Source organism: Exophiala aquamarina (assembly GCF_000709125.1).
Source record: "Exophiala aquamarina CBS 119918 chromosome Unknown aczIA-supercont1.3, whole genome shotgun sequence".
Classification (NCBI taxonomy): Eukaryota; Fungi; Ascomycota; class Eurotiomycetes; order Chaetothyriales; family Herpotrichiellaceae; genus Exophiala; species Exophiala aquamarina.
Window position 1 is genome coordinate 2,203,915 of NW_013550585.1, and position 22,213 is coordinate 2,226,127.

A 22,213-nucleotide genomic window follows, 5' to 3' on the forward strand; every position below is an offset into this window, starting at 1 on the left:
AAACTTCGGCAGTGCACCCATCCGCTTCGACGGAAGCCTTTCTAGAATGTTTCTTGAATGTGGCCGTTGTAACCCAAAACTTCACCCGAAACGCAATGGCTCTCTTCCGAGGAACCCACAAGAAACCATTCCGGTGTGAACGTTGGTGGCTTCCGCACTATGCCTTCCGCTCGCCCATGCATATCACAAATGGGAAGCTTCTGATCTTGCCCATGCCGGGTTGAGGCGTTGCTTTGCCAAACTCGCCCTCGAACTTTTCGACTGTTTTATCCATACTCCACGCTCGTTCTACACGGACGTTCACGAGCCCAACATCTTTCATCAACGCCGCCATCGTCTCGGCGTGGATGCCGTGTCTCTCGACCCCATCCATTTTCGATCGGGGATGGAAGCTCTTCGCGTCGGGACCATCGTCTTCGAAATCTGTCAGAGCCACGCTCGCCCCGTCTTTCAGACATCCGAGCATCGTGGCAAGGAGCCCCTTGAGATCTGGAACGTGGTGCAACACAAGGTGTGATGTGATAAGGTCAAACTTTAGACGGGGGCCGTCCGGATTTGCCGTGTCTGCTGGTGGCAAAGATTTATCCTCTGGATCCTCGAGCAGGACTGCCACAGGGACAATGTTACGCGGGGCGTCTTCTTTGTTCAGTTTCTGTTTGAGGACATCTATCATCCCGGGGGCTGCATCGATCGCAACCACCTGTTTTACGAGGGGTGCAACGATGGTGCTCAGCAAACCCGTACCACATCCTATCTCGAGCACATCGAGACCCGTTGATCCCGAAGAAGGTTTAAGGGTCGGGAACCGTGCGGAAATCGCCTTCAATGCTTGTTTACTGGCTTCATGGACGAGAGGGTTTTTATCCCAATTTAAGGCTTCAGCATTGAATCGCTCATTGCCCGATCCGGCTTGCAGTGACGATGCCGCTGTTGCCATTGGCTGATGAAAGTATTGAGTATGTGAACTTCGATACAATGTTGAAGTTGGTGGCTCACTGTAGGCTTCCGTTGAATCTGTCGTGTATTAAGGTGCAGTGGATGCAGCACGTCCCTCAGCATCTCAGCGAAGGAGTAGAATAGAAGTCCATTTTTCACATCGAAGGCGGGGATCTCGGGGAACTCCTCTGCCTAGTTTCCCGATAGGGCTTCAACACCTCGGTAGTTCCGTGCGCGCTCCTGGAATATGTATCACAGTCCAGGGTCTCCATCCCCTATCAAGCTTTCGTAGAAAGGGAGAAAATGAAGTCTCTATCGTATATATCAGCCTTATGTTTAGTAGACGCCATTCTTCGACTTCAATAATGAGCTTATTGGCTGGACTCTGAAGCGAAACGACCCGATCAGGCAATATGAACAGCCTCGGCCGATCACGCAATTTGCAGACTACAACCTGGTCTTTCCCCGCTCTTTTGAACCCGTGGTAACCGACGGCACGGTGAACATGGGAAGGCTGGGTATGGTCTGAGGCAGATCTCTGTCTAATCCATAGGCAGAAGCGGTATTTCAATGGGCAACATCGTAAACGTCCATCACGCAAACTCACTACTTTGTGTTTGAAACCGACAAAATGGCTCCACTCACTGGGGCCAAAGTGATTGCACAGGCACTCGATGATCTGGATGTCACTGTCCTGCATACCTTGGTCGGCATACCCGTCGCTGACATCGCCGAAGAAGCCATCGACTTGGGCATTCGCGTGATCGGATATCGGAATGAGCAAGCTTGCAGTTATGCTGCCTCGATCTATGGCTACCTCACCGGACGTCCAGGCGTTCTTCTTTTGACTGGGGGACCTGGCATTATCCATGGGATGGCCGGAGTAAGTTGATAGTACATATGACATGTGATTTCTGTGCTTCTGTGCTTCATTACGTGACTCCTGCTGAAATCACCTTCATGAATATGTAGATTACCAATGCCTCGACCAATGCGTTTCCCCTCCTCGTACTTGGAGGGTCCTCCGAAACGACCAGTGTGACCAAAGGTGGCTTTCAGGAGTTGGACGCTGTGGCATTGTTAACTCCTCATACAAAAACAGCTATCCGACCGTCATCAAAGCAGCCATCGGCAATCGTAGCAGCAATACGAACCGCGTATCGCATTGCATGGTATGGGCGACCCGGACCGACTTTTGTTGACCTACCTACCGATCTCATTATGGAAGCGTCACCGAGGGTGCGAGATATAGATAGGCCGTCCATATCCGTATCAGCACCACCAAAGCCCGCCGCATCCTCGGACGTCATTGCCTCAGCAGTTCGACTCATTCAATCATCTTCTGCCCCGCTCGTCATTATCGGCAAAGGGGCAGCGTATGCCCGTGCAGAGTCGACTGCCCGCTCGCTCATCTCTACACATCACCTTCCTTTCCTGCCCACACCTATGGGCAAGGGAGTCGTTCCAGACTCTCATCCTCTGAACGCGAGCTCCGCCCGTACTGCTGCGCTGAAGAATGCCGATCTGATTCTGCTCTTGGGAGCAAGACCAAATTGGATCCTGCATTTCGGTGAAGCCCCCAGGTATCAACCTGGTGTGAAGATTATTCAAGTAGACATCTCGCCAGAGGAGCTTGGGCGAGCGAATTCACTGGGAGTGCCAGCGCTCAGTATCTTCGGCGACATTGGACTCGTTGTTGATCAGCTCAGGGCTGAGTTGCATGCGTGGAAGGCGTTTTCAGAACCTAGATTTGTCGCCGATCCATCACCAGGGCGGCCTTCTTACCTCAATCTCTTGGCTCAGAGCGCAGCGAAGAACTCAACAAAAGCAATCAAGGCAGCAGAGAAGCCAACTCCCCAGGGAGGCTTTTTGACGTATGAGCGAGCGTACCACATCATCAAATCCGCCATTCATGACCTCTCGCCGTCCTCCCAAGGTGGGATCGTTTATGTTTCTGAAGGTGCCAATACAATGGACATTTCCCGATCCTCGTTTCCACTCGAGCAGCCACGCCAACGTCTCGATGCAGGGACCTGGGGCACTATGGGTATTGGGATGGGCTACGCCATCGCAGCGTGGTCCGCGTACAACTTACACGATCGGACCAAGAAGATTGTTGCACTTGAAGGTGACTCAGCGTTCGGTTTCTCTGGCATGGAGATTGAGACCATGGCACGTCATCGCATGGATATCGTCATCATTGTGATGAACAATTCCGGCATTTACAAGGGCGACGCGACTTCCGCGGCCCAGTGGAAGGAAATGCAACGTCGCACCTCTTCGAATGACTCAACTACATCGAGTCCAAAGGACCGAAGTAAGAGCCTCCGGTCCAGTTCGCTATTGTACGAGACGAAGTACGAACAGCTCGCGGAAATGGTAGGTGGAAAGGGCTTCTTTATACGGAGTGAGCAGGAGTTGAAAAGTGCGGTGAGAGAAGCTTTCCTAGAAAAGGAAAAGGTTCCCTGTGTGTTGAACGTTATCATCGACCCTGGATTAAACATGGGTGCAAGCTTTGGGTGGTTGGACTTGAAGGAGAAGCATGGCGGAGGAGGCCAGAGTAAATTGTGATGACCCGCAAAATAGGTCTGTCCCAAACATGCCACCTGATAGAATGAAGGATGTTAAACATCTTTATAACAAATAATCCAGTTGAGAAACCCTATTGGCCACGTGTGACAGACTGTACCTGTCTTGAAGGACCACCGCGCCAGCTCATCGCTGGGAACCCTTTTACGCATCAGATCCCGAACTTCATCGGGAGTTCTCGTACGAAGACAAGATATATAGCCATCGTACACCCAGATAAATGGTACAATCGGGACAAGATAAGTGAAGAAAAGGTGACCAGGAGAATGCAGGAAGTAGAGCGGCGTGCTCAGCATTGCTAGAGGCCAAAGCAGGCTGACAAGGAGGAAAGAGGATAAATGTCGAGATTGCAACTCGAAGATGCTAGGGGCAATTGTCAGATAGATCGTTGCAGGAATCAACAACGCTCACCAAAAGCCGTCTGACGTCTGGATAGTGTTCTCTAAAACATCTGCTGCAAGATCATCGTCGAAATGGTGGAAAGCCAAGCTGAACAGCCTCATGACTTTCTTGTCTTTCGCATCGGGCACATCCTTGAGAAGAGTATCGGCGCTTGGAGCATTTGTAGCATCTACACTTTGCCCCACGAAGCTGATATTCTCACTCTTCTTTGAGATGGCGCCCCACGCAGCCACGTGCGGGCTGATGTCGGTGAGGACAAACTTGACGTCTTGTTTACCCTCCTCACGGAGTTCTTTATTCAAGAAGCCCTCAATGTAAGGAGTAGGCCCGCCTGCACCGGACGCAAAGTCCACATAGACATATTCAGAAACTCGAGGACCAAGGACTGTGGACAGGAGGCGGGCAACGAGGGCAGCTGGACAGGTGGGTTGGATGATTGGGAATTTATTGATCCAAGCTAGTGTCAGATAGTCCTGGACTTTCTCCCTCAGGAATTGAGGAAACCTGTTCAACGAGCAACTTTCAGCAATAGTACTCGAACGTTCTGGTGACAGCTGCTTACCATGGCTGATCGGTCACTTCAAAGTAGTGCCGCCTCGGAAGCCAAACACGATGGCTGGAGACGTCCATTATTGCTCGAATAAGGGGCCGCTTTTCTTGGACAGTAAGGAGACCATGTAGAGAGGAAGACTAAGGTCAGCTTGGGGGAGCCTCTTTGTAAAGTCCATCACAATGTACGAGGCACTTTGCCAACCAGACGATCTAAAATTATTGTGGGGAGGAAGTCGCAGCCTCAAAGGTCAAACACGTCATTTACGAGACGGGTGTCGCGTCGACTTCACGTCGCGACGGATCCTCGGAAGAACTTGATAGCGAGACCACGTGGGCTCACAGCCCATAGCCCACTATTCTAAACACACGGTCTTACATACGAAGCAGGTGTTCAGCGATCTCGGCAAGAGAGGGCTTGTCATTCTGAAGGCTATCATTCAACCTTTGTGTATGTGAACAGCATATATCCAAATGCAATTATGTTGACTCTGAACAACTACAACATCGGCTTCCTAACTCATATTATAATCGAATCTCCGGCCGCCTTCAACTTCTTCGTCTTTCCCAGCAAACAACTCGGGACTCACACTCCTCATGCTCACGCAGTCATCCGGCAATATGCCGTTCTAATATTAACCTCCAACCTAGTAGCACTGAGCTTCGTCTGCCGGCCGATGGATGAGCTATCCGGAAAGATTGCTGGTGCATTAGCTCTCTATCACATTGCTCCCTCAGTACGATCCATCATCCGGCTCAAAAGGCAAGCACGCGAGGGCAGGACGTTGATGCCCTCGGAGGCATTTCTCTATCTAGTCGTACATGCGATATGCGGTGCCGCGCTCTTGCTACATTTCTGGGATGGCATGTGCAGCAACCTGGGCTTCTAATTTGGGATTCACCGGGCGCCCTTGTCAGTCAACATCTTCAGCCACCAATGTCTCTGTAGGGCTTTCAGAACCGGTCCTTGATCCTTCTTTGACTCTTTTCAATATCATCATCTCAACAGCAATCCCAGGACCAAATGCACATGCCACAATATGATCCGTGGTCTCCCCTTCCGTCAATCTCTGCATAACGCTGAAGATGGTGGCACTAGAGCTGTTACCATGAGTGATGTAAATCTCATAGCTTGCACGGAGATGCTCAGGAGTAAGATGCATTGCTTTTTCTACTCCAGAGATAACCGTGGCACCTCCAGGATGGAGTGCCCAGTCATAATCAGAGCCTTTGAACTTGCCCTGATCCACGAGCTCGGGTATTCTGCTCACTAGATCCTCAAACATTGCGGGAACAGCAGCCGAGGCGAGCTTTGGGACTCGTTGAGTCAGAACAACCTTCCAGCCTTACAAGAAGTGAGCACTCGGGTCTTCAAGCACGGATAGATCCACTTACCGACTGGATCCACGTCGAACCCCAGGTCCTTCTCGGTATCCTGGATAATTCTGTGATCCCAATCCAACAACTCCAATATTGGCTCCTCGTCATAACGACTACTGAACCCATTACCAATTACGACCGCTGATGCGCAGTCACTGAACAGAGCAACGCCTATCCTTACTTCTTGGTTCTTGTGGATCGAGTCCAGCTCGGATCGCACAAGAGTACTCGAAATCTCACATGCCAGAACCAGAATCCGGGCGGGTTTTCGTCGGAAGCTCGATCCTAGCGCTATGTTCGCAGCAGTGCGTAAAGCAGCCAGTCCGCCAGAACATCCCACTCCATGCAAGAGAACCTTCTCAATACTCTGGTTCAGACCGAGCTGCTTGACAACGTAATGATCGTATCCTGGATTTGCTGAATTGGTGCATGTGGTCGCAACGACGTGGGTGATCTCCGACAAATCCCCTCCCCATTGGTCTATCGCCTTTTGGGCAGCTGCAACCGATAGCTTTACACCATGGTCAAGGAACAGATCACAGAGTTCAGCTATAGTTGGTGGATCAGGCGCATTGGCAATGGGGTGGTCAATATTGCCAATCGCGGATCGAGAGTCAATTCCTGTGTATTCATTGACGAACAGAACCTTGTCTAAGCTAAGGATATAATCAGAGACGCGTTCAAATTCATTGTAGGTGTGCAGAACGTGTATATTGAACTTACGCTGGTGTGCTGGGGTAATGACGCCTCGCGAGGGTGGCCAATTCTTCAGGCTTGATATCATAAGGAGGATATTCCACTCCAAAGCCATAGATATGTAGATTCGGCCGCGCATACGGGGGCGTGACCTTTGTGTGGTCTACTGAGGGCGACATGACTTGGGATGGGTGAGCGGCATCAAGACAGGCAGATACCGAGGTCTCGAAGATCCCAACAGTTTTTGCTTCGACGAAAGTGATGACGTTTAACCTTGTCGCATTACGTCGAAACACCTCCTGAAACAGGGATTGTGGTTGAGACCGAGGAGACAGCGAGTAGCAAGTCAAAGAGTGACAATAATGAGGGACTATGTGAGAGAGATTGAGCCTGAGCTTCAACCAAGTAGAACCGTAGTATTAGACTTGCTGTTCCAGCCAGAGTTTAAATGTTCCCGACGGTCGAGGTTGGACTTTCACGCACGTACCGGTACGCCGGCCGAGAATCCAATTGATCGCGTGCATCAACTACCCACCCCTAAAACGGGAGATCCCCGTGGAGGATCAGTCAGTAGCTCTTCCCACAAATCAGAGGGCGATCTGGATGTGCAAAATAGATTTCCAGCTTGGCGATCTCAAACGCCTGGGACGAATTACTAATAACCCATTGCATGTCGTCTGAGTGGCGGTGGCCCTTGAATTGGCCCTAGAATCCCCTACAGCCCTTTCGCTAACGGCGCACTCCACATCGACAAGGTACGAGTGTATATGGACCTAAGTAGCTTTTGAGGTAAAAATTACGAGCCTTTGGCTTGTATGACATCCTCTGATTCATTGCATCCAAACACCATAATTACATGATCAAGTGCTCAGCCACATCTGTGTCGCAAGACTCAACTTCACCAACGACCGTGAAGGTCGTTCCACTCCGGAAGGCGGGATTGTCAGCCCCGTAATATGGCCTGATGCAGATGTATCATATCCTGCAAACCTCAAATCGCCACTGGGATACTACCCTCCAGAATGGCCTGGACGCTAAGCTTCGTGGTGGCAGCTGTCGCCACTATTCTGCTGTATCTCTATCAAAGCCGACCGAGAATACATCGAGATGGGAAGAGCCTCAGACGGCCCCCAAACACTTTACCCGTGCTCGGTAACGCCCTGCATTTCCTCAAACCTCGCCGTGAGCTGTTTTCGTGGTTCGTTCGATGCCAGCAGATCTTCGGGAGTGAGACGTTCGAGATCTCCGTCCCCAGTCTGCCGCCAGGTGTCGTGATCAACAGTCCTGAGAACCTCGATTTCGTTCTCAAGAATGAAGCTTCCATATCCAAGGGGGAGTTCTTCAGGGAGAGGTCCTGGGATCTATTCGGTAGGTGGAGAGTATGATCCCACATCGTTTCACCGTCACCATCCCAGCTCCTGGTCAGGCGGTTATTCTGACGCTTGTAACCTCAGGTTACGGCATCATCAATTCGACCGGAGACTTATGGAAAGCACAACGAAAAGCCGGGTTGAAGTTCTTTGGCGGCGCGACACTCGATTCAATGGTGGAAGACGTGCTGCCCGAAGTCTACCTATCCGAGACAGGGATGCGACAGCAACTTTTGCAAGCAGTCAAAGACAACAGCGTAGTTGACATGCAGAAACTTTTTCTCGACCTCACCACCACCGTCGTCGGGTACATGGCATACGATGTATGTACGATACGATTCACCCTTCCCCCTCCCTTTTCACACTCCAATTTTGAACAAGTGACTAACACTGACACGTCAAATAGATGGAGATCTCCAGCACGCATCCATTCAGCAAGGCATTCGATCACGCGTCGAACCAGATCGGGCTGCGCTTTCAAAATCCACTCTACAAAACCACCGAACTATTCACAGGATCCGCGTTCCGCAGCTCCATCGCAGAAGTGAAACGCTTCGGCCGAGAGATCGTTCGAAACGCACGAAAAAGACGAGCCCAAGCCGCGTTCGAGAGCTTAATTACGCAAGACGACTCTGACGCATCGTCAGGGGGTGAGGGCTCGCGGTTAGAGAATCTGATTGATAGCCTGATGGAAACTTTTGAGAATCCAACAATCGTCGCTGACGCGGCCTTGAATTTCCTCAGTGCAGGGCGAGACACCACAGCCCAGAGCCTCACGTGGACTCTCTACGCGCTGCTCCGGAATCCAGAGGCATTGCCGCAACTACGGCGGGAGATCGACCCTACCTTCTCCCGCACGGGGAATGGGAAGGAAAGCAAGAAGAATGCCAACGACGACACCGGACCACAAATCACCGTCTCGAACCTCCAACCACTCTCCCTGCCCCACACACTCGCAGTATTTCACGAATCACTACGCCTGTATCCGCCCGTCCCCATTGAAATAAAGCAAACCCTACAGCCCCTAACACTCCCAGACGGAACCACCCTCCCGACGGACGCGGTAGTAGTCTGGTGCATCTGGGCACTGAACCGCTCCGAGAAAACCTTCGGGGCCGACGCCGCGTTCTTTCGGCCTGAGCGCTGGATTGACGGACAAGGAAAGCTGCTGCGACGGAGCGAGGCTGAGTATCCCGTCTTCAACGGCGGGCCACGTGCGTGTCTTGGTAGGAAGATGGCGGAAGTGCTGGCTTGTTGGGTTCTGGGTATGGTTTTGGTGGAGTTTGAGTTCGTTGAGGTTGGCGGACTTGATGGAGAGCCGGGCGAGGTGGGTGAGGAGAGCAAGGGAAGTGGAGAGTGTGTGAAGGAGAGAGTCAGTGCAAATAGTCTTACCTTACCCATGGAGGGCGGTTTGCCTTGTCGGGTGAGCTTGAGGTAGGTGCAAGACGGTGCGTGCAACTTAGAAATAACATAGTAGTGAAGAAAAAGACGGAGTGGGCATGTAATGTCTCATTTCGTATCGTGCACTTGCAGGTTCCGTCCAGCTTCCCAAAGTATTACAGCTTGAAGAAAGGGGACAGAGTACCAGGATGCTCCAATCTCTGTCCTGGTGTGGCATGGCGTGACTCTGGACCGGCACAGCTGGTCGGTGGTCTCATTTTCCCACATCTGCCAATGTCACCAAGGTCAACGCCAAGATCGATACACTCATGCGTCCTCCTCGTCACCAGCGACACTAGCATATTGCATACCACCAGCACCTCTCCTCAACCTCAGCGGTACTTCGTACAAGTGTGCATAATCAACAACTTCTCCGCCCAAGAAACCCTCGCCGTTGTTTCGATTCCCAAAGATGGGAGCTGGATCAAACCAAAAGTCTCGACAATTGCCAATGAGACCTCGAGAATAGGGGTTCGACCTGCGAGACTGCAGGTTGCCATGCGAAGCATCGGATGCTGTGGCAAGGAACGCATCCAGTCCAATCAATTTCTTCCATCTTGTGAGACATCCGTCAGGCCGGCGCGGTATGGGGTTCAGACGTGTAGAGGCTGCTGCGGTATCGTTCAACGACGTCGTTGCTGTAGAAGCTCCCTGGGTGATTTGATGCCGATGTTGTGGTAACAGTGGTGCGCCATGAGAACCATGAGAGTGCTCATGTCGTTTCATGTTTTCAAAAGTGGTTTGGTTTTTGGATATCTGTACAGACTGAACCACAATGAGCATTGTGACCCAAACGAGCTGCAGACAAGCCCAGAATGTGAGAGCCACTGTCCATGGGTCTCTAAGTACGAAGCTGCATAGCGATGGGGTAAGGATGTTGCATTTCGAGATCGCATCGTCCGGTGGTGGAGTAAGAAGTGATAGGTAAGAGAGAACAAGGCGGATATATAGCAAGATGCCAATTTCAAGGCTAAGGATGTACATGTAGAAATGTCGAATGTTGTTGTTGCCCACACAATTGTGAACCCAGGGGCAGTGATGATCGTGTTTGGCAACACAACGATTGCACCGACGACAGTGTTTGGATCGCAGTGGTTTCCTGACCATACATTGAAGGCAGAAATTTTCTTCGTCGAATTTCCACAACGAGAAGAGTTCTTCTATGACTGCTCGTTGCAGATTCCGTGATGCCAGCTTGGGAATGTATCCAGGATCTTCTCGCATGGCGGTGAAGTAGAAATATGTTGTACTGGAGAAGCTCAGAATGAAGAGCAAATTGAAAAAGGGATTAGTTGAGAATGTTCCTGACAGCAGTGACGTCAAATAACTGAAGCCAACCCAAAACAGAGTGCCAGCAAATATGCCAGATAGATATGGTGTTTTGTGTATTACGTGATAGTCCATGGGTCCCATCATGGCAATTCGTTGAGCAATATACTGCATACCAAGACATACGACCAGGAAGACCGGCAGACCAACAAAAATTTGAAAGTGACTGATAATGTACAGGCCAATAGGGATGATGAAAAAGGGATACAAGAAGAAGAATTTGGCCATCTTCGAACGGTCGCGAAGAACAAGGTGTAGGCTGAGCGGTAGGGTTTTGAGGTTACCATTAGCATCGTAGCCGTGATCAGACAACGAGCGATGATATGCTCGCTTGGTGCTCATTTCTTCTGCACAGATGGCTGGGGTCTTTCCTTCGTTGGTTTTGGCGAATCGGTCTGCGCCATATTCGATGACTTTATCTAGACATGGTTTAGAGCCTTTGACAAGAGCCCAGTGTAAAGGAGTGTAACCATTGTCGTCGATTGCATTAACATTTGCACCAGATCGCAACAGAAGATCAACACAGGCCGGCCATCCTTTATATCCTGCCCACATCAGGCTTGTATGTCCCTGCGGGTCTGGAGCGTCCACTGGAATATTCTGCTGCAGTAAAAGGACCAAAAGAAGTGCATTCCCATCGATTGTGGCGAGATGGAGGATGTTGTATCCTTGACCGTCGGTCAATAGTGCGTCCGCACCATTCTGAAGTAGTAGATTCACAATGTAGAAGTGAGATCTCTGCGCAGCCCACATGACTGGTGTAGCGTTGGATTCGCCTCCCTTCGCATTAACATCTACACCTTGTTCGACAAGGTACTTGCACACAGCATACTGATTGTTGATAGCAGCCCAGTGTAAAGGTGTGATTCCCTCTTCATCCGCATATTTGGCCTCGACTTTCCCCGACTCGATCATTTTTTGAATGTGCTCGAGGGCTCCGATGCGAGCGCATTGCATGATATCCTCTTCGAGAGGAATGCTTGGTTCGGCGGACCCATTCTGAATTGGACCAAGCTCAACGTCCTCAGACGTCACCTTAGGAGAGGCCGCGTTGCCCTTGGAAGAGGGAGGATGGGAAAGTTTGGAGGAAGCAGGAGACGACATGGCTACGAGCAGAGTGTGAATTTAGTGCAGCCGCAATTTGCATATTGTGGTCTCTGGCATGGTGATAATCTTCAGGAGGAAAGGTGACTCAAGGAACAGTAACAGTAGATACGAGTTCAATCCTGCTGAGCCTCCTGAAATTATGTCGGCACCCTCATTGCAGGTTTGATACGCAGCCCCCAAAAAGGGTGTTCTCGTGTCGCTGTAGCCTTCCGCTACGTGCATCACGTGACTGAATATGCCCCTTCCGACTTCGCCCATTCGCTCTGTTGCTCCTTCTGTTCTCCTTTGCCGCCAAGCAATACACCTTCGGCAAACTTGCCCGCTTCAAGCGAAATCAATCGTATTGAGCCAGAAGCTTCAGAACCTCTTCTTTCCAACTGCACTTCACCAGTATCATCCCATTACTCTCCGCTCCCCTTGAATCACACCCATCTCACCCTCTGCTTCTCGGAAGTCCTTCATTACAGCTTCACGAGTAGGCAAGATGATGTCAAGGAATCTCTTGCGCCAGTCCGGCCGCGTTGCCGGTGCTATCTCGGCTTCTGGCAGAATAGCTGCGGTAAGCTCAAAAACTTCCTCAACGAGCTCCAAGAGCTTCCAACACCCTTCGAAACTCGTCTACAAGCTTTCAATTCTATACCCCAAGCTTTACAGCTGATTTGGAAACTGGACCGTCAACTATTCACTCGATTTGGATGCTGATTAAAACTTTTTTGCTAGTCTCGCGTTGTCACCCCTGCGCCCTTCAATGCGGCATCAAAACAAGTCCGATCCTATGCCGCCGATGCCAAAGCTTCCCCTACCGAAGTCTCATCCATCCTCGAGCAAAGAATTCGTGGTGTCCAAGAAGAGGCTGGCCTCGCTGAAACTGGTCGTGTTCTGTCCGTTGGTGACGGTATTGCTCGTGTCCATGGTTTGAGCAATGTACAGGCCGAGGAGTTGGTCGAATTCGCCTCCGGTGTCAAGGGCATGTGCATGAACTTGGAAGCTGGCCAGGTCGGTGTCGTGCTTTTCGGTTCTGATCGTCTTGTCAAGGAAGGTGAAAGCGTTAAGCGTACCGGACAGATCGTAAGGATTGCCAACTAATTGATCTCTTGCATTTGATCCTGACTACTACATCCAGGTCGATGTCCCTGTCGGCGAGGCTATGCTTGGCCGTGTCGTTAATGCCCTTGGTGACCCAATCGACGGAAAGGGCCCCATCAAGACCACACAACGATCTCGAGCTCAGTTGAAGGCCCCTGGCATTCTTCCCCGACGATCCGTCAACCAGCCTGTACAGACTGGTCTCAAATCCGTCGACGCAATGGTGCCGATCGGACGTGGTCAACGTGAGTTGATTATTGGCGATCGTCAAACTGGAAAGACCGCTGTTGCTCTTGATGCCATTCTAAACCAGAAGAGATGGAACAATGGCAACGATGAGACCAAGAAACTCTACTGTGTTTATGTTGCTGTTGGTCAGAAGCGGTCCACCGTTGCCCAATTCGTCAAGACTCTCGAGGAGAACGACGCCATGAAGTACTCCATCGTCGTTGCTGCCACCGCCTCCGAAGCCGCCCCTCTCCAGTATATTGCTCCCTTCACCGGTTGTGCCATCGGTGAATACTTCCGCGACAATGGAAAGCATGCTCTGATCATCTACGATGATTTGACCAAGCAGGCTGTTGCTTACCGTCAAATGTCACTCTTGCTTCGTCGTCCTCCTGGACGTGAAGCCTATCCTGGTGACGTTTTCTATCTCCACTCTCGACTTTTGGAGCGTGCCGCCAAGCTTAACGACAAGCATGGTGGTGGTTCTCTGACCGCTCTGCCCGTCATTGAGACCCAGGGTGGTGATGTGTCCGCTTACATTCCTACCAATGTCATTTCTATCACGGACGGTCAGATTTTCTTGGAATCCGAATTGTTCTACAAGGGTGTGCGACCCGCCATCAACGTCGGTCTTTCTGTGTCCCGTGTCGGCTCCGCTGCCCAGCTTAAGGCCATGAAACAAGTCGCTGGTTCTTTGAAACTCTTCTTGGCTCAATACCGAGAAGTGGCTGCCTTCGCCCAATTCGGTTCTGATCTTGATGCCGCCACCAAGCAAACTTTGAGCCGTGGTGAACGTCTTACCGAGCTTCTGAAGCAAAAGCAATACTCTCCCATGGCTGTTAACGAAATGGTTCCTCTCATCTATGCTGGTGTCAACGGTCACCTTGACAGCGTCCCCGTTGCCAAGATCCTGCAATGGGAGTCTGACTTCCTTGCCCACCTAAAGAGCGACCAACAAGATCTGCTCCAAACAATTGACAAGGAGGGACAACTGAGCAAGGATCTTGAGTCTCGATTGAAGGAGGTTGTCGTCAACTTCACCAAGAGCTTCACATAGGTGCGTTAACTCAGCATTGTTCCTATCAAGGATCGTAACTAATACTCGTGGCGATAGAGTTGAAGCTTAAAAACTCTTGTACAATTTCTGGCTTGGTCAAAATGGACTTCGCTGCTCAAACCGGGATTTTAAAGTGCAGGCTGTGGGCGAAAGCACCTGCTGAGCAGGAAGGAAGTGTCTCATTGTAACTAGATACAGATACCAGTCCTCAATCCATTCCGTTTGTTCTTGATAAAGTTTTAATTTTCACTTTGACCTGTCATTAGGAATATCGGTGTCGTCCATAATATTAAAACGCTCGAGGTGTCTCGACCAATGCCTCTTGAGCCAGTCCCCATTTCGGCTGCAGCAATATGCCTGGGCTTTTCGACACGGTCTTTTTGGTGTTCAGAGACTGCTCTAGCTGTGGACATGATTCCTATCACTTCAGGCACTATGATTACTGTAACGGCACGTATCTGTTTGCGATAAATTTACACGACTTTCTATATCAATATCAATCGTTCGACGTCCTAAGATGGGCACGAAGGCAGAGTAGTGTCAAGCGAAGTCCTCTGCAGCCCTCCCAGTATGATTTATAACGGTGTGCTAAACCATCCCCTTGGAAGACGTGGCAGTCCACTACTGTTACTCTCGTGCAGCAACCTCGACTGCCAATGCCACTTTATTTCCGGTCTCAGCAATAGACGAGTGCTGTACCGTGGCCAATGGACACACGACTTTATCGGCGGAATCAATTATTGCATTCGTGCTGGGAACTGTTGGTATATTGGTTGCGAACGCAATTGCAGTGATGAGTCACCTCTTGCACCCACGACGTAGGAATTCGAGCTTTTCCTAGGTGTGCATACATCCAACTAAGGGCAGATTCCACGGGAGGCTGGAGCTGATCTCTTGGCTGCAGGAGCCTGGGATTGTGGTCAAGGACCCCAGTCGGAAGAGTCAACCAATACTGCGCTTGTGGTTTAAAATTTGCATAAGAGTCGGGCGCGGCTGTCAATTGCAAGGCACTCTCACTGGTGGCCAGGGTCGTGACAAGAAGGATGCTCTTTGGACGCTCTGGGATTCCTATTCTTCTGAATGATTACTAACCTAAATTACTTGAGTTTGATCCTTGCGGTGCTTCGTGCTTGATCGGCATTGCTACTATTTTTTAGGCTAGGCTGAGCACAGCCTGATCAACCACGATTTCGATAAGTCCATAAGCACGGCGTACCTAAACTTCTGTTCTAACAGTCTTTCCCGCAGCTCCTAGAGCGTTCATCAACGGCCTTCTTATATTTCCAGCCGCAGTGGTCTCCTGAGCGTTGTAGGTGTCGTTCCTAACTTGTCGTGCTTCCTTTTCAACCCAAAGAAGAACAGGGCACAATCCAGCATCCGGATACACTTGCAAAGAGTCATAAAGCCAATGAAGCAGATGTAAGGGAAATCTCTCGGGACGCTACTCTGATGCCATGAAGGCGGCCGATAGCATACACAGATTGTCTGGCACAGTTAGCGCCCAGCCACCTGTCTTTGATTATACGGAATACTTTAAGACGTGAGGTGCAGCGTCTTCAAGTTTCGAGTCCCCACTTTTCTTATGTCTATCCAGTGGTTCTCTTTACCGTGGCTATTCCAAAGGAGATGGTTACTTTAACAAAAGAACAGCACGTTCTTCTTACCGTGCAGCATTCTCGATCATCAAGATCCACAGTGCTGATCAGAACTCGAAGTCCAGAGTTTATGATGGTTCCTCCAAGAAATTATACCACAATCGCTGCCCAAAAATGCAAAGGACTTCTTTTCTTGTTCTCCAGAAGCCATCCTTCCACATTATCGGGTATTCAAGCTTCTCTTGTGGCAGTTGGATCACCAGGCGGAATGGGCTCGATTTATTCCAGTCATTCGCCTTTTTGGTAAAGGGTTCCTGGTTGAGGACAGTATATGGGAAAGCTTTGACCTCGGCCAGCTGGATGAACGTGGAGTCCTTGTGGCCAGCCATTGGCAAGAGATGGAGAGAATCTCGATTGGAAGAGACATAGATGACTGTGAAAAACTGCTTGGAACCAAGAACACCATTCGCAGCACGAAGAAGCCCAAATCTCTTGTGGTTTGGAAGAAGAATACAACGCTGGGTCCAAGCCTAGTCATGTCCAGGGACGTTGACAGCGTGGAAGCCTCCATCGATCTTCCAAATTGTAACAAATTTGTTAGTGTAATGGAGGATGCCGATTCAATCCTTGTCACGCCCATGGACATTGACTGCTTGGGAACCTCCCTCGATCTTTCCTATTTTGACAATTGGATGTTATATTGGATGAAGAATGCTGCTTCAAGTGGCAGTGTTTAGACTCTGTCTAACATTCTGGATAAGAACACAATTTTCCAACCCTTGAAGCCGGATGCGCAAATTTTGGTTTGGTTCTATATACAGAGCAAGCCAAGTTCAAGAAGGTCATCTCTTTTATACCTTGGTGTGGCTTAGCAAATATATCTGTCCTCGCAACATTCGCCACATTTTATATTTCACCGCGGTGGAAGCCGGGCAAACACTAATAATTGATTGGCTTATGAGTGTCTTTCCCGTTCCCGTGCCACAATTGGCGCTCGAGATTTCTGCTTATCATGGCAAGCAGAACGTTCTGGATCACCTCGCCGCCAATGGTATTCACGGCACCAGGTCCTGGCAACCACAGGAGGATCAACAGAAGCGGAGTCTGACCAAGAGCAAATTGAGAAGAAATAGAACCCTTCGAACGACCCTGCGAAAGGGCATTCCACGCAAAGCATGAGGCGTTCTTGAGCCGCGCGTGTAATGAAAACGCTTCCGATGCTCTGACCGATATGGCTGGGTCGCTGTTGGAGCCGGAGCAAGTATGGGAGAAAGGATTTCAGAGCATTCAAAGGCTACTGGATAATTCAATACCGTCAGATGTTCAGGGTATTTTTGCTGGTATTCAAGTCTCCCGCGCTATGAGAACTTGCCTTTCGCAAAATATCGACGATAATCACAAAGAATATGAAAACCAAGCGTCTGCTGACCTTGTCAGGAGGAAATGTGCACTAGCAGTGGTTGACCATGATTTATTCGACGACGTCGTGATTGCGATCTGGGATCAGAATTTGTCCAGTTGCAATTTGCTGGGCAACTGGTAGCTATGTCACGATACTTTACTGGAACACTTTCGAAGCTCGTTCGAGAAGTTAATAGCCTCCACACGTATGACTTGTCTTTTCTCTGGGGGTGAAGGACATCCAAGTGAATGTCGCCGTCTGTGTGACATTCAAGATGAATTTAGCAGCGGTCTTGCCGCAGAAGACGCCAGAAAGGCTTTGATTCCTCAGAATGTTGAGATATGGGACCCAGACGCTGAATCTAATCCCCGGCATCAGTATCAAGGAATTATGATCTCTAACAGTTCTCCTAGTCCTTGGGTATCTTACGGCCAATTCAGTATCAGTGCCTTCTATGTTGCGGCATGCAAGCAGTGATGACTTGAGAGGTTACTAGTAGTTGTCTCCTCGCCATCATTCTCGGGTTGTCTCCCGTGACCGCACGTTTTATCTCGACATGCGAGAGCACGGGAACGACATTGAGCAACGACGAATCCATTGAGCAGAGAGCCTATCTTTCTGAACAGAGAAACATGTTCGAGATTCCCTTTGTGCACGAGGATCAGTGCCAGAATCTCCCACGGGATCGGAACGCTGGTGCGCCTCAAAGTCAACGCAGTTCAGCCTCCACAGAGAATGTCGGAATTCCCATCGACAATCGAAACGATGCATTTACGCACTCCCGTATCATGAACCCCTCGGTAACAGCCCCCAATCCTAATAAAAGACAATGCCCGCATGGCTTTCGCGCCTTTTCGACGGTAAGCAACCTGGGCAAGCACACACGGACAGATTGCAAAGCGAAGCACGGCAAGCAGCGATTCCCTTGCGGGAATCGTGGATGTACCGAAGCCCTAACTCACAAGGAGTACCGCGACAGACATCAACGGGCCAAGTGCTTGTTCCATCCAGGTGATGCATAGGGATGAAAGCGGCCATCTTCACAAGGCCCTGCGTTTGACGGGAACACGGCGAGGCCGAGGTGGCTCACCAAGGGAAGGGAAGCGAGCGCGGGATAGAAATACAATCTTGTCCCTGGGCGACGCTCACTATTAGGACTCTATTGCTGTATAAGGACGGTTCTTATTTAAGGGCTTGGATGATATCGATAATGGTGGTCGTCGTCGTCGTTTTCAATATCTCAGCTTGCTATTACAGTCACCATACCTCGGTTTGGTTTTTACACGTTCTAGGTTCGAGGTGTATTTCCCTAATTTATGTCTGATATTATTTTTTCAACACCTAGTCAGATCTTACTCTTCTCAATCCCCTGCGTTTCCTCAATCCTGTAGACGTACTTAACAGCACTAGCCTTGCCATCTCGAAGATTCTCCAATCCCTTTTGCACACCATTCAGACCGCCAGGAATGACCTCGTACGGATGTCCACTGAACCAGCCCTCCTTTAGACCCAGGCTGAATAGCCTGAACCAGGCATAGCCTAGGTCCATCAAGTCGTCGGGCGTGCCGTGCACAGACCCGACGGTCGTCAGTGTCTTGTTCACCGTCTCAGGCACCTCCTCATACTTCCTGCCCGGGAGGACTAGCGTCAGGTGGCCATGGGGATCAAGTGCTTTGATGATGTTCTGGTACGACCCGTTCTCGGAGACGGCGTCGTACGCGTACAGCAGTTTCTGGCCCGAGGGGATTGCGCTCTTGATCCCCGCAACGACTGACTCGTCGCCCTTGCGGTAATCAACCACTACGTCACCTTTGGATTTGTCGAGCAGGCCCTCGACGAATGGGATGCCTCGGCCTGCTACGGCGATGATGGGGTGGATCTGAGAGCGTAGCAGGAGTTTGATGGCGAAAGCGCCGACGGCCCCCGCGGCGCCGTAGACCAGCACGCCTCCTGCGAGAGCGTCTTTCCTGGCTTGAGAGACGTGGACCCAAGGCTCAGGAAGGCCAAGACGAGCATAAAGGCCTACGACGGCGGTCATGGCGGCGAGGGGAATGGTCGCGGCCTCCTCGAAGCTGGTCTGCTTGGGGAGGTGAAACGTGGACTTCTCCCAGGCGACGGCATACTCGGCGAAGCTGCCGTAAGGCGACCCCATCTGATGGAAAGCACCAACGCGGTCGCCGACATGGAATTCCGTCACGTTGCTGCCAATGGCATCCACGTATCCGGCGATGTCGTCGCCTGTGTTGAGCCCCGAGGCCGATTTCATGAACAAGGGGTATTTCCAGTCCTTGGGGTTCGTGCCCGACACAACCACCCGTATGAGAATTTGATCGGGCTCGAGGGTCGGCTTTTGCTTTTCTTGGATCTGCACATCGAGTTCCTGGGCTGATTTGGCGAAGACATGGGCTGATTTGAATGACATTTTGTTGCCGGCGGCGGTGGTGACGATGGCCCTTTGGGATCTGTTGTAGCGTGATATACAAGCAGGTATATTTGTCAGCTGCTTGATGGGGTTTGAGAAAGGGGCGCGAGGCTGGAGGTCCTTATTACTTAAGCGGGTGAGCTGAAGATTTTCGAATTGCCGAGGTAGGCAGGGGAAATTCTTGAGCATAAATAAAATCGTTGACAATGAGAAAAGTTGGTTATAGTAGTTAGACCAGGGTCTGGATTTGAAATCAGAAAGATGTCGAGGGACTACAAACCGCGAGGAGGTCTTCTTCACGAGGGGCGAGGCAGGGATTTGGAAACCAGCATTGCTAAATCACAGCCGGAGAATCAACCAACACTCATGCGAATGGACGGTAAATTTATCCCGGTCCAGCAAAGTCAAAGCAAGTGCGGAGTTTCAGTCTGTTCGGGTAGAACTGATTGCCCATGATAGTGGATAAGCGATGGTGTCATCACATTTAATTCTTTGCGATTGTTAGCTAGTGTGGGCCGAGGGTGTTCAGTTCGGCATTTTGACCAAGTACAAGTGTTCATGCCCGAGGAACCCAGCAGACCATGCGGACGTCGAGACTTATGCATGTCTCAAAGAGTATGATGAGCTCTGATTTGACGTATCGGTGTATCGGGACGAGGTCTTATGGTATGTCCATCAGCATTTAAGGACGCTGGGCAGGTTTTGGACGGCGAAGAACAAAGAACGACCTGTGAGTGGATTGCGGGGACTACACACGTGACCCCCAGTTGAGCATGGCCAAAATGAATAGCAGGTTTCATGCGGCGGTGCCATAGAGGGGAATGCAGGGACAATGAGTATTTCGGAATCGAAAGGCAGCAATATTTGGTGGTACGCGTGGTGATAGAGGGAGAGACTCGAGAGGCTGTGGTGGCACCCGAGGCCCCCAGAAGGTAGAGGAGGAATTGCTGACTCAGTGTCCGAGTCGCTTCCCCGCACTTGTACTTGAAGTCGTGGTTTGCTCTCTCTCCTTTGCCACTAATGAAGTCATCCAAATGGCAGCCACGCTGACCACCCACTGACGCTGGGCCAATTCTTCATCACGTGCGATTCCACTTTGCGTCAAACGCGCACTCACAGTACGTACAGCCTTGGTTTCTTTGCTTCTACCTTCTAATCAGCTGAAACGCACCTCGTGGGTAGTCCGACATGGCACCTCCGTCATCTCGCACTGAAGTCCTGACACACCTCAAGGATCAGGTGAGCAATGGGAATCCTATCGTCGGAGCCGGTGCTGGGACTGGTCTGTCGGCCAAATTCATAGAGGAAGGAGGTGCAGATCTCATAATAATTTACAATTCCGGCAGATTTCGAATGGCGGGTCGAGGCTCGCTTGCAGGTCTTATGCCCTATGGAGATGCCAACGCCGTTGTCGTGGATATGGCCAGAGAAGTGCTCCCCATAGTGAATAAGACTGGAGTTCTAGCTGGAGTCTGTGGCACAGATCCTTTCCGAATTATGAACAAGTTTCTTGAACAATTGAAGGGCATGGGCTTCTGTGGCGTCCAGAACTTCCCAACCGTTGGCTTAATTGATGGTACATTTCGAGCAAATCTGGAGGAGACCGGAATGGGGTACGATAAGGAGGTGGACATGATTGCCGAAGCACATCAGTTGGGGCTCCTTACAACCCCCTACGTATTCAATGTTGATGAGGCCGAGCGCATGACCAAGGCTGGCGCAGATGTCCTAGGTAAGGGGAGATGATAATAATGTTCCGGCCCTTTCTGTGGCGTTGACTAACGCAAGCCCAGTTTGCCATATGGGATTGACGACATCCGGTTCTATTGGGGCAAAAACTGGCAAGTCATTAGACGACTGTGTCAAACTGATCCAAGAGATGAGAGATGCCGCGACCAAAGTCAACAATGAAATACTCGTTCTTTGCCATGGTGGCCCAATTGCCGAACCAAAGGATGCTGCGTATATCCTCAGCCGTACCAGAGGTGTCCACGGCTTTTTCGGAGCATCGAGTATGGAAAGATTGCCAGTTGAAATTGCCATCACCAACACGACGAGGGAATTCAAGGATTTGAAAATCAACCAGTCGTGACTGACACCAGCGACCAACATATCTGGCTCAGGCTGGCCAGGGCGTAGAGACTGGACCTCAAAGCACCCAGGCGCATTCCTTGCCGCTGGAAGCTGGCTACACCTATCCGTGTGCATTGCAGTCACATACGGATACGAGCAGTATCACAAGCAGTGTCACGAGCAGTATTTCCGATGAGCGCCTTGTGAAGTTCTGGTATTTCTAGCGCGTTCACAACTGTGCTAAGGTCCTTGGTCGCAAGTGGCTCACAGGTCGAGGCTGTGCCCTTAACCTCGTATACTGAATCGTATGGTGGTGTTGTTGTTAGTCATTTATCATAGGGCAGGACCCACTGATGGTCCCCTGTGAAATTAAACAGCTCAATGCCATGTATGTACTGCGCATTTGGTTGGCGTTGGGTTGGTTGCCGAGTAACTCCTACGGTTGTCGGCACTTGACAATACCTCTCTGCCTAGCCTCTTCCGTACGCCCATTCCTGCTCACCGGTTTTCACAGTGGGGAGGCTCTACGAGGTAGTCGGTGTTCCACGCACA

General features: G+C 50.6%; 10 protein-coding genes across 10 annotated transcripts; 5 read left to right on the top strand and 5 right to left on the bottom strand.

Annotated features, from left to right (window-relative positions):
- Positions 1-157: 157 nt before the first annotated feature.
- A1O9_04388 (uncharacterized protein) lies at positions 158-937 on the bottom strand (the record flags this gene model as incomplete). Its single annotated transcript, XM_013406680.1, has 1 exon — positions 158-937. One exon carries the CDS (start codon positions 935-937, stop codon positions 158-160), a length of 780 nt encoding a protein of 259 aa, XP_013262134.1.
- Positions 938-1,567: 630 nt separating this feature from the next.
- Positions 1,568-3,507, top strand: A1O9_04389 (uncharacterized protein; the record flags this gene model as incomplete). Its single annotated transcript, XM_013406681.1, has 2 exons — positions 1,568-1,819; positions 1,909-3,507. The coding sequence occupies 2 exons, from the start codon at positions 1,568-1,570 to the stop codon at positions 3,505-3,507; spliced, it is 1,851 nt and encodes a 616-aa protein (XP_013262135.1).
- A 53-nt stretch (positions 3,508-3,560) lies between these two features.
- On the bottom strand, positions 3,561-4,557 carry A1O9_04390 (uncharacterized protein; the record flags this gene model as incomplete). The annotated part of the gene is made up of 3 exons (XM_013406682.1): positions 3,561-3,888; positions 3,937-4,431; positions 4,490-4,557. The coding sequence occupies 3 exons, from the start codon at positions 4,555-4,557 to the stop codon at positions 3,561-3,563; spliced, it is 891 nt and encodes a 296-aa protein (XP_013262136.1).
- Positions 4,558-4,958: 401 nt separating this feature from the next.
- A1O9_04391 (uncharacterized protein) lies at positions 4,959-5,366 on the top strand (the record flags this gene model as incomplete). Its single annotated transcript, XM_013406683.1, has 1 exon — positions 4,959-5,366. One exon carries the CDS (start codon positions 4,959-4,961, stop codon positions 5,364-5,366), a length of 408 nt encoding a protein of 135 aa, XP_013262137.1.
- Positions 5,367-5,390: 24 nt separating this feature from the next.
- On the bottom strand, positions 5,391-6,731 carry A1O9_04392 (uncharacterized protein; the record flags this gene model as incomplete). The annotated part of the gene is made up of 3 exons (XM_013406684.1): positions 5,391-5,821; positions 5,872-6,512; positions 6,580-6,731. The coding sequence occupies 3 exons, from the start codon at positions 6,729-6,731 to the stop codon at positions 5,391-5,393; spliced, it is 1,224 nt and encodes a 407-aa protein (XP_013262138.1).
- An 843-nt stretch (positions 6,732-7,574) lies between these two features.
- On the top strand, positions 7,575-9,360 carry A1O9_04393 (uncharacterized protein; the record flags this gene model as incomplete). The annotated part of the gene is made up of 3 exons (XM_013406685.1): positions 7,575-7,920; positions 8,007-8,245; positions 8,329-9,360. The coding sequence occupies 3 exons, from the start codon at positions 7,575-7,577 to the stop codon at positions 9,358-9,360; spliced, it is 1,617 nt and encodes a 538-aa protein (XP_013262139.1).
- A 269-nt stretch (positions 9,361-9,629) lies between these two features.
- On the bottom strand, positions 9,630-11,795 carry A1O9_04394 (uncharacterized protein; the record flags this gene model as incomplete). Its single annotated transcript, XM_013406686.1, has 1 exon — positions 9,630-11,795. One exon carries the CDS (start codon positions 11,793-11,795, stop codon positions 9,630-9,632), a length of 2,166 nt encoding a protein of 721 aa, XP_013262140.1.
- A 490-nt stretch (positions 11,796-12,285) lies between these two features.
- Positions 12,286-14,169, top strand: A1O9_04395 (ATP synthase subunit alpha, mitochondrial; the record flags this gene model as incomplete). Its single annotated transcript, XM_013406687.1, has 3 exons — positions 12,286-12,357; positions 12,519-12,866; positions 12,922-14,169. The coding sequence occupies 3 exons, from the start codon at positions 12,286-12,288 to the stop codon at positions 14,167-14,169; spliced, it is 1,668 nt and encodes a 555-aa protein (XP_013262141.1).
- A 4,342-nt stretch (positions 14,170-18,511) lies between these two features.
- A1O9_04396 (uncharacterized protein) lies at positions 18,512-19,588 on the bottom strand (the record flags this gene model as incomplete). The annotated part of the gene is made up of 1 exon (XM_013406688.1): positions 18,512-19,588. One exon carries the CDS (start codon positions 19,586-19,588, stop codon positions 18,512-18,514), a length of 1,077 nt encoding a protein of 358 aa, XP_013262142.1.
- Positions 19,589-20,776: 1,188 nt separating this feature from the next.
- On the top strand, positions 20,777-21,680 carry A1O9_04397 (uncharacterized protein; the record flags this gene model as incomplete). Its single annotated transcript, XM_013406689.1, has 2 exons — positions 20,777-21,320; positions 21,382-21,680. 2 exons carry the CDS (start codon positions 20,777-20,779, stop codon positions 21,678-21,680), a joined length of 843 nt encoding a protein of 280 aa, XP_013262143.1.
- Positions 21,681-22,213: the final 533 nt, after the last annotated feature.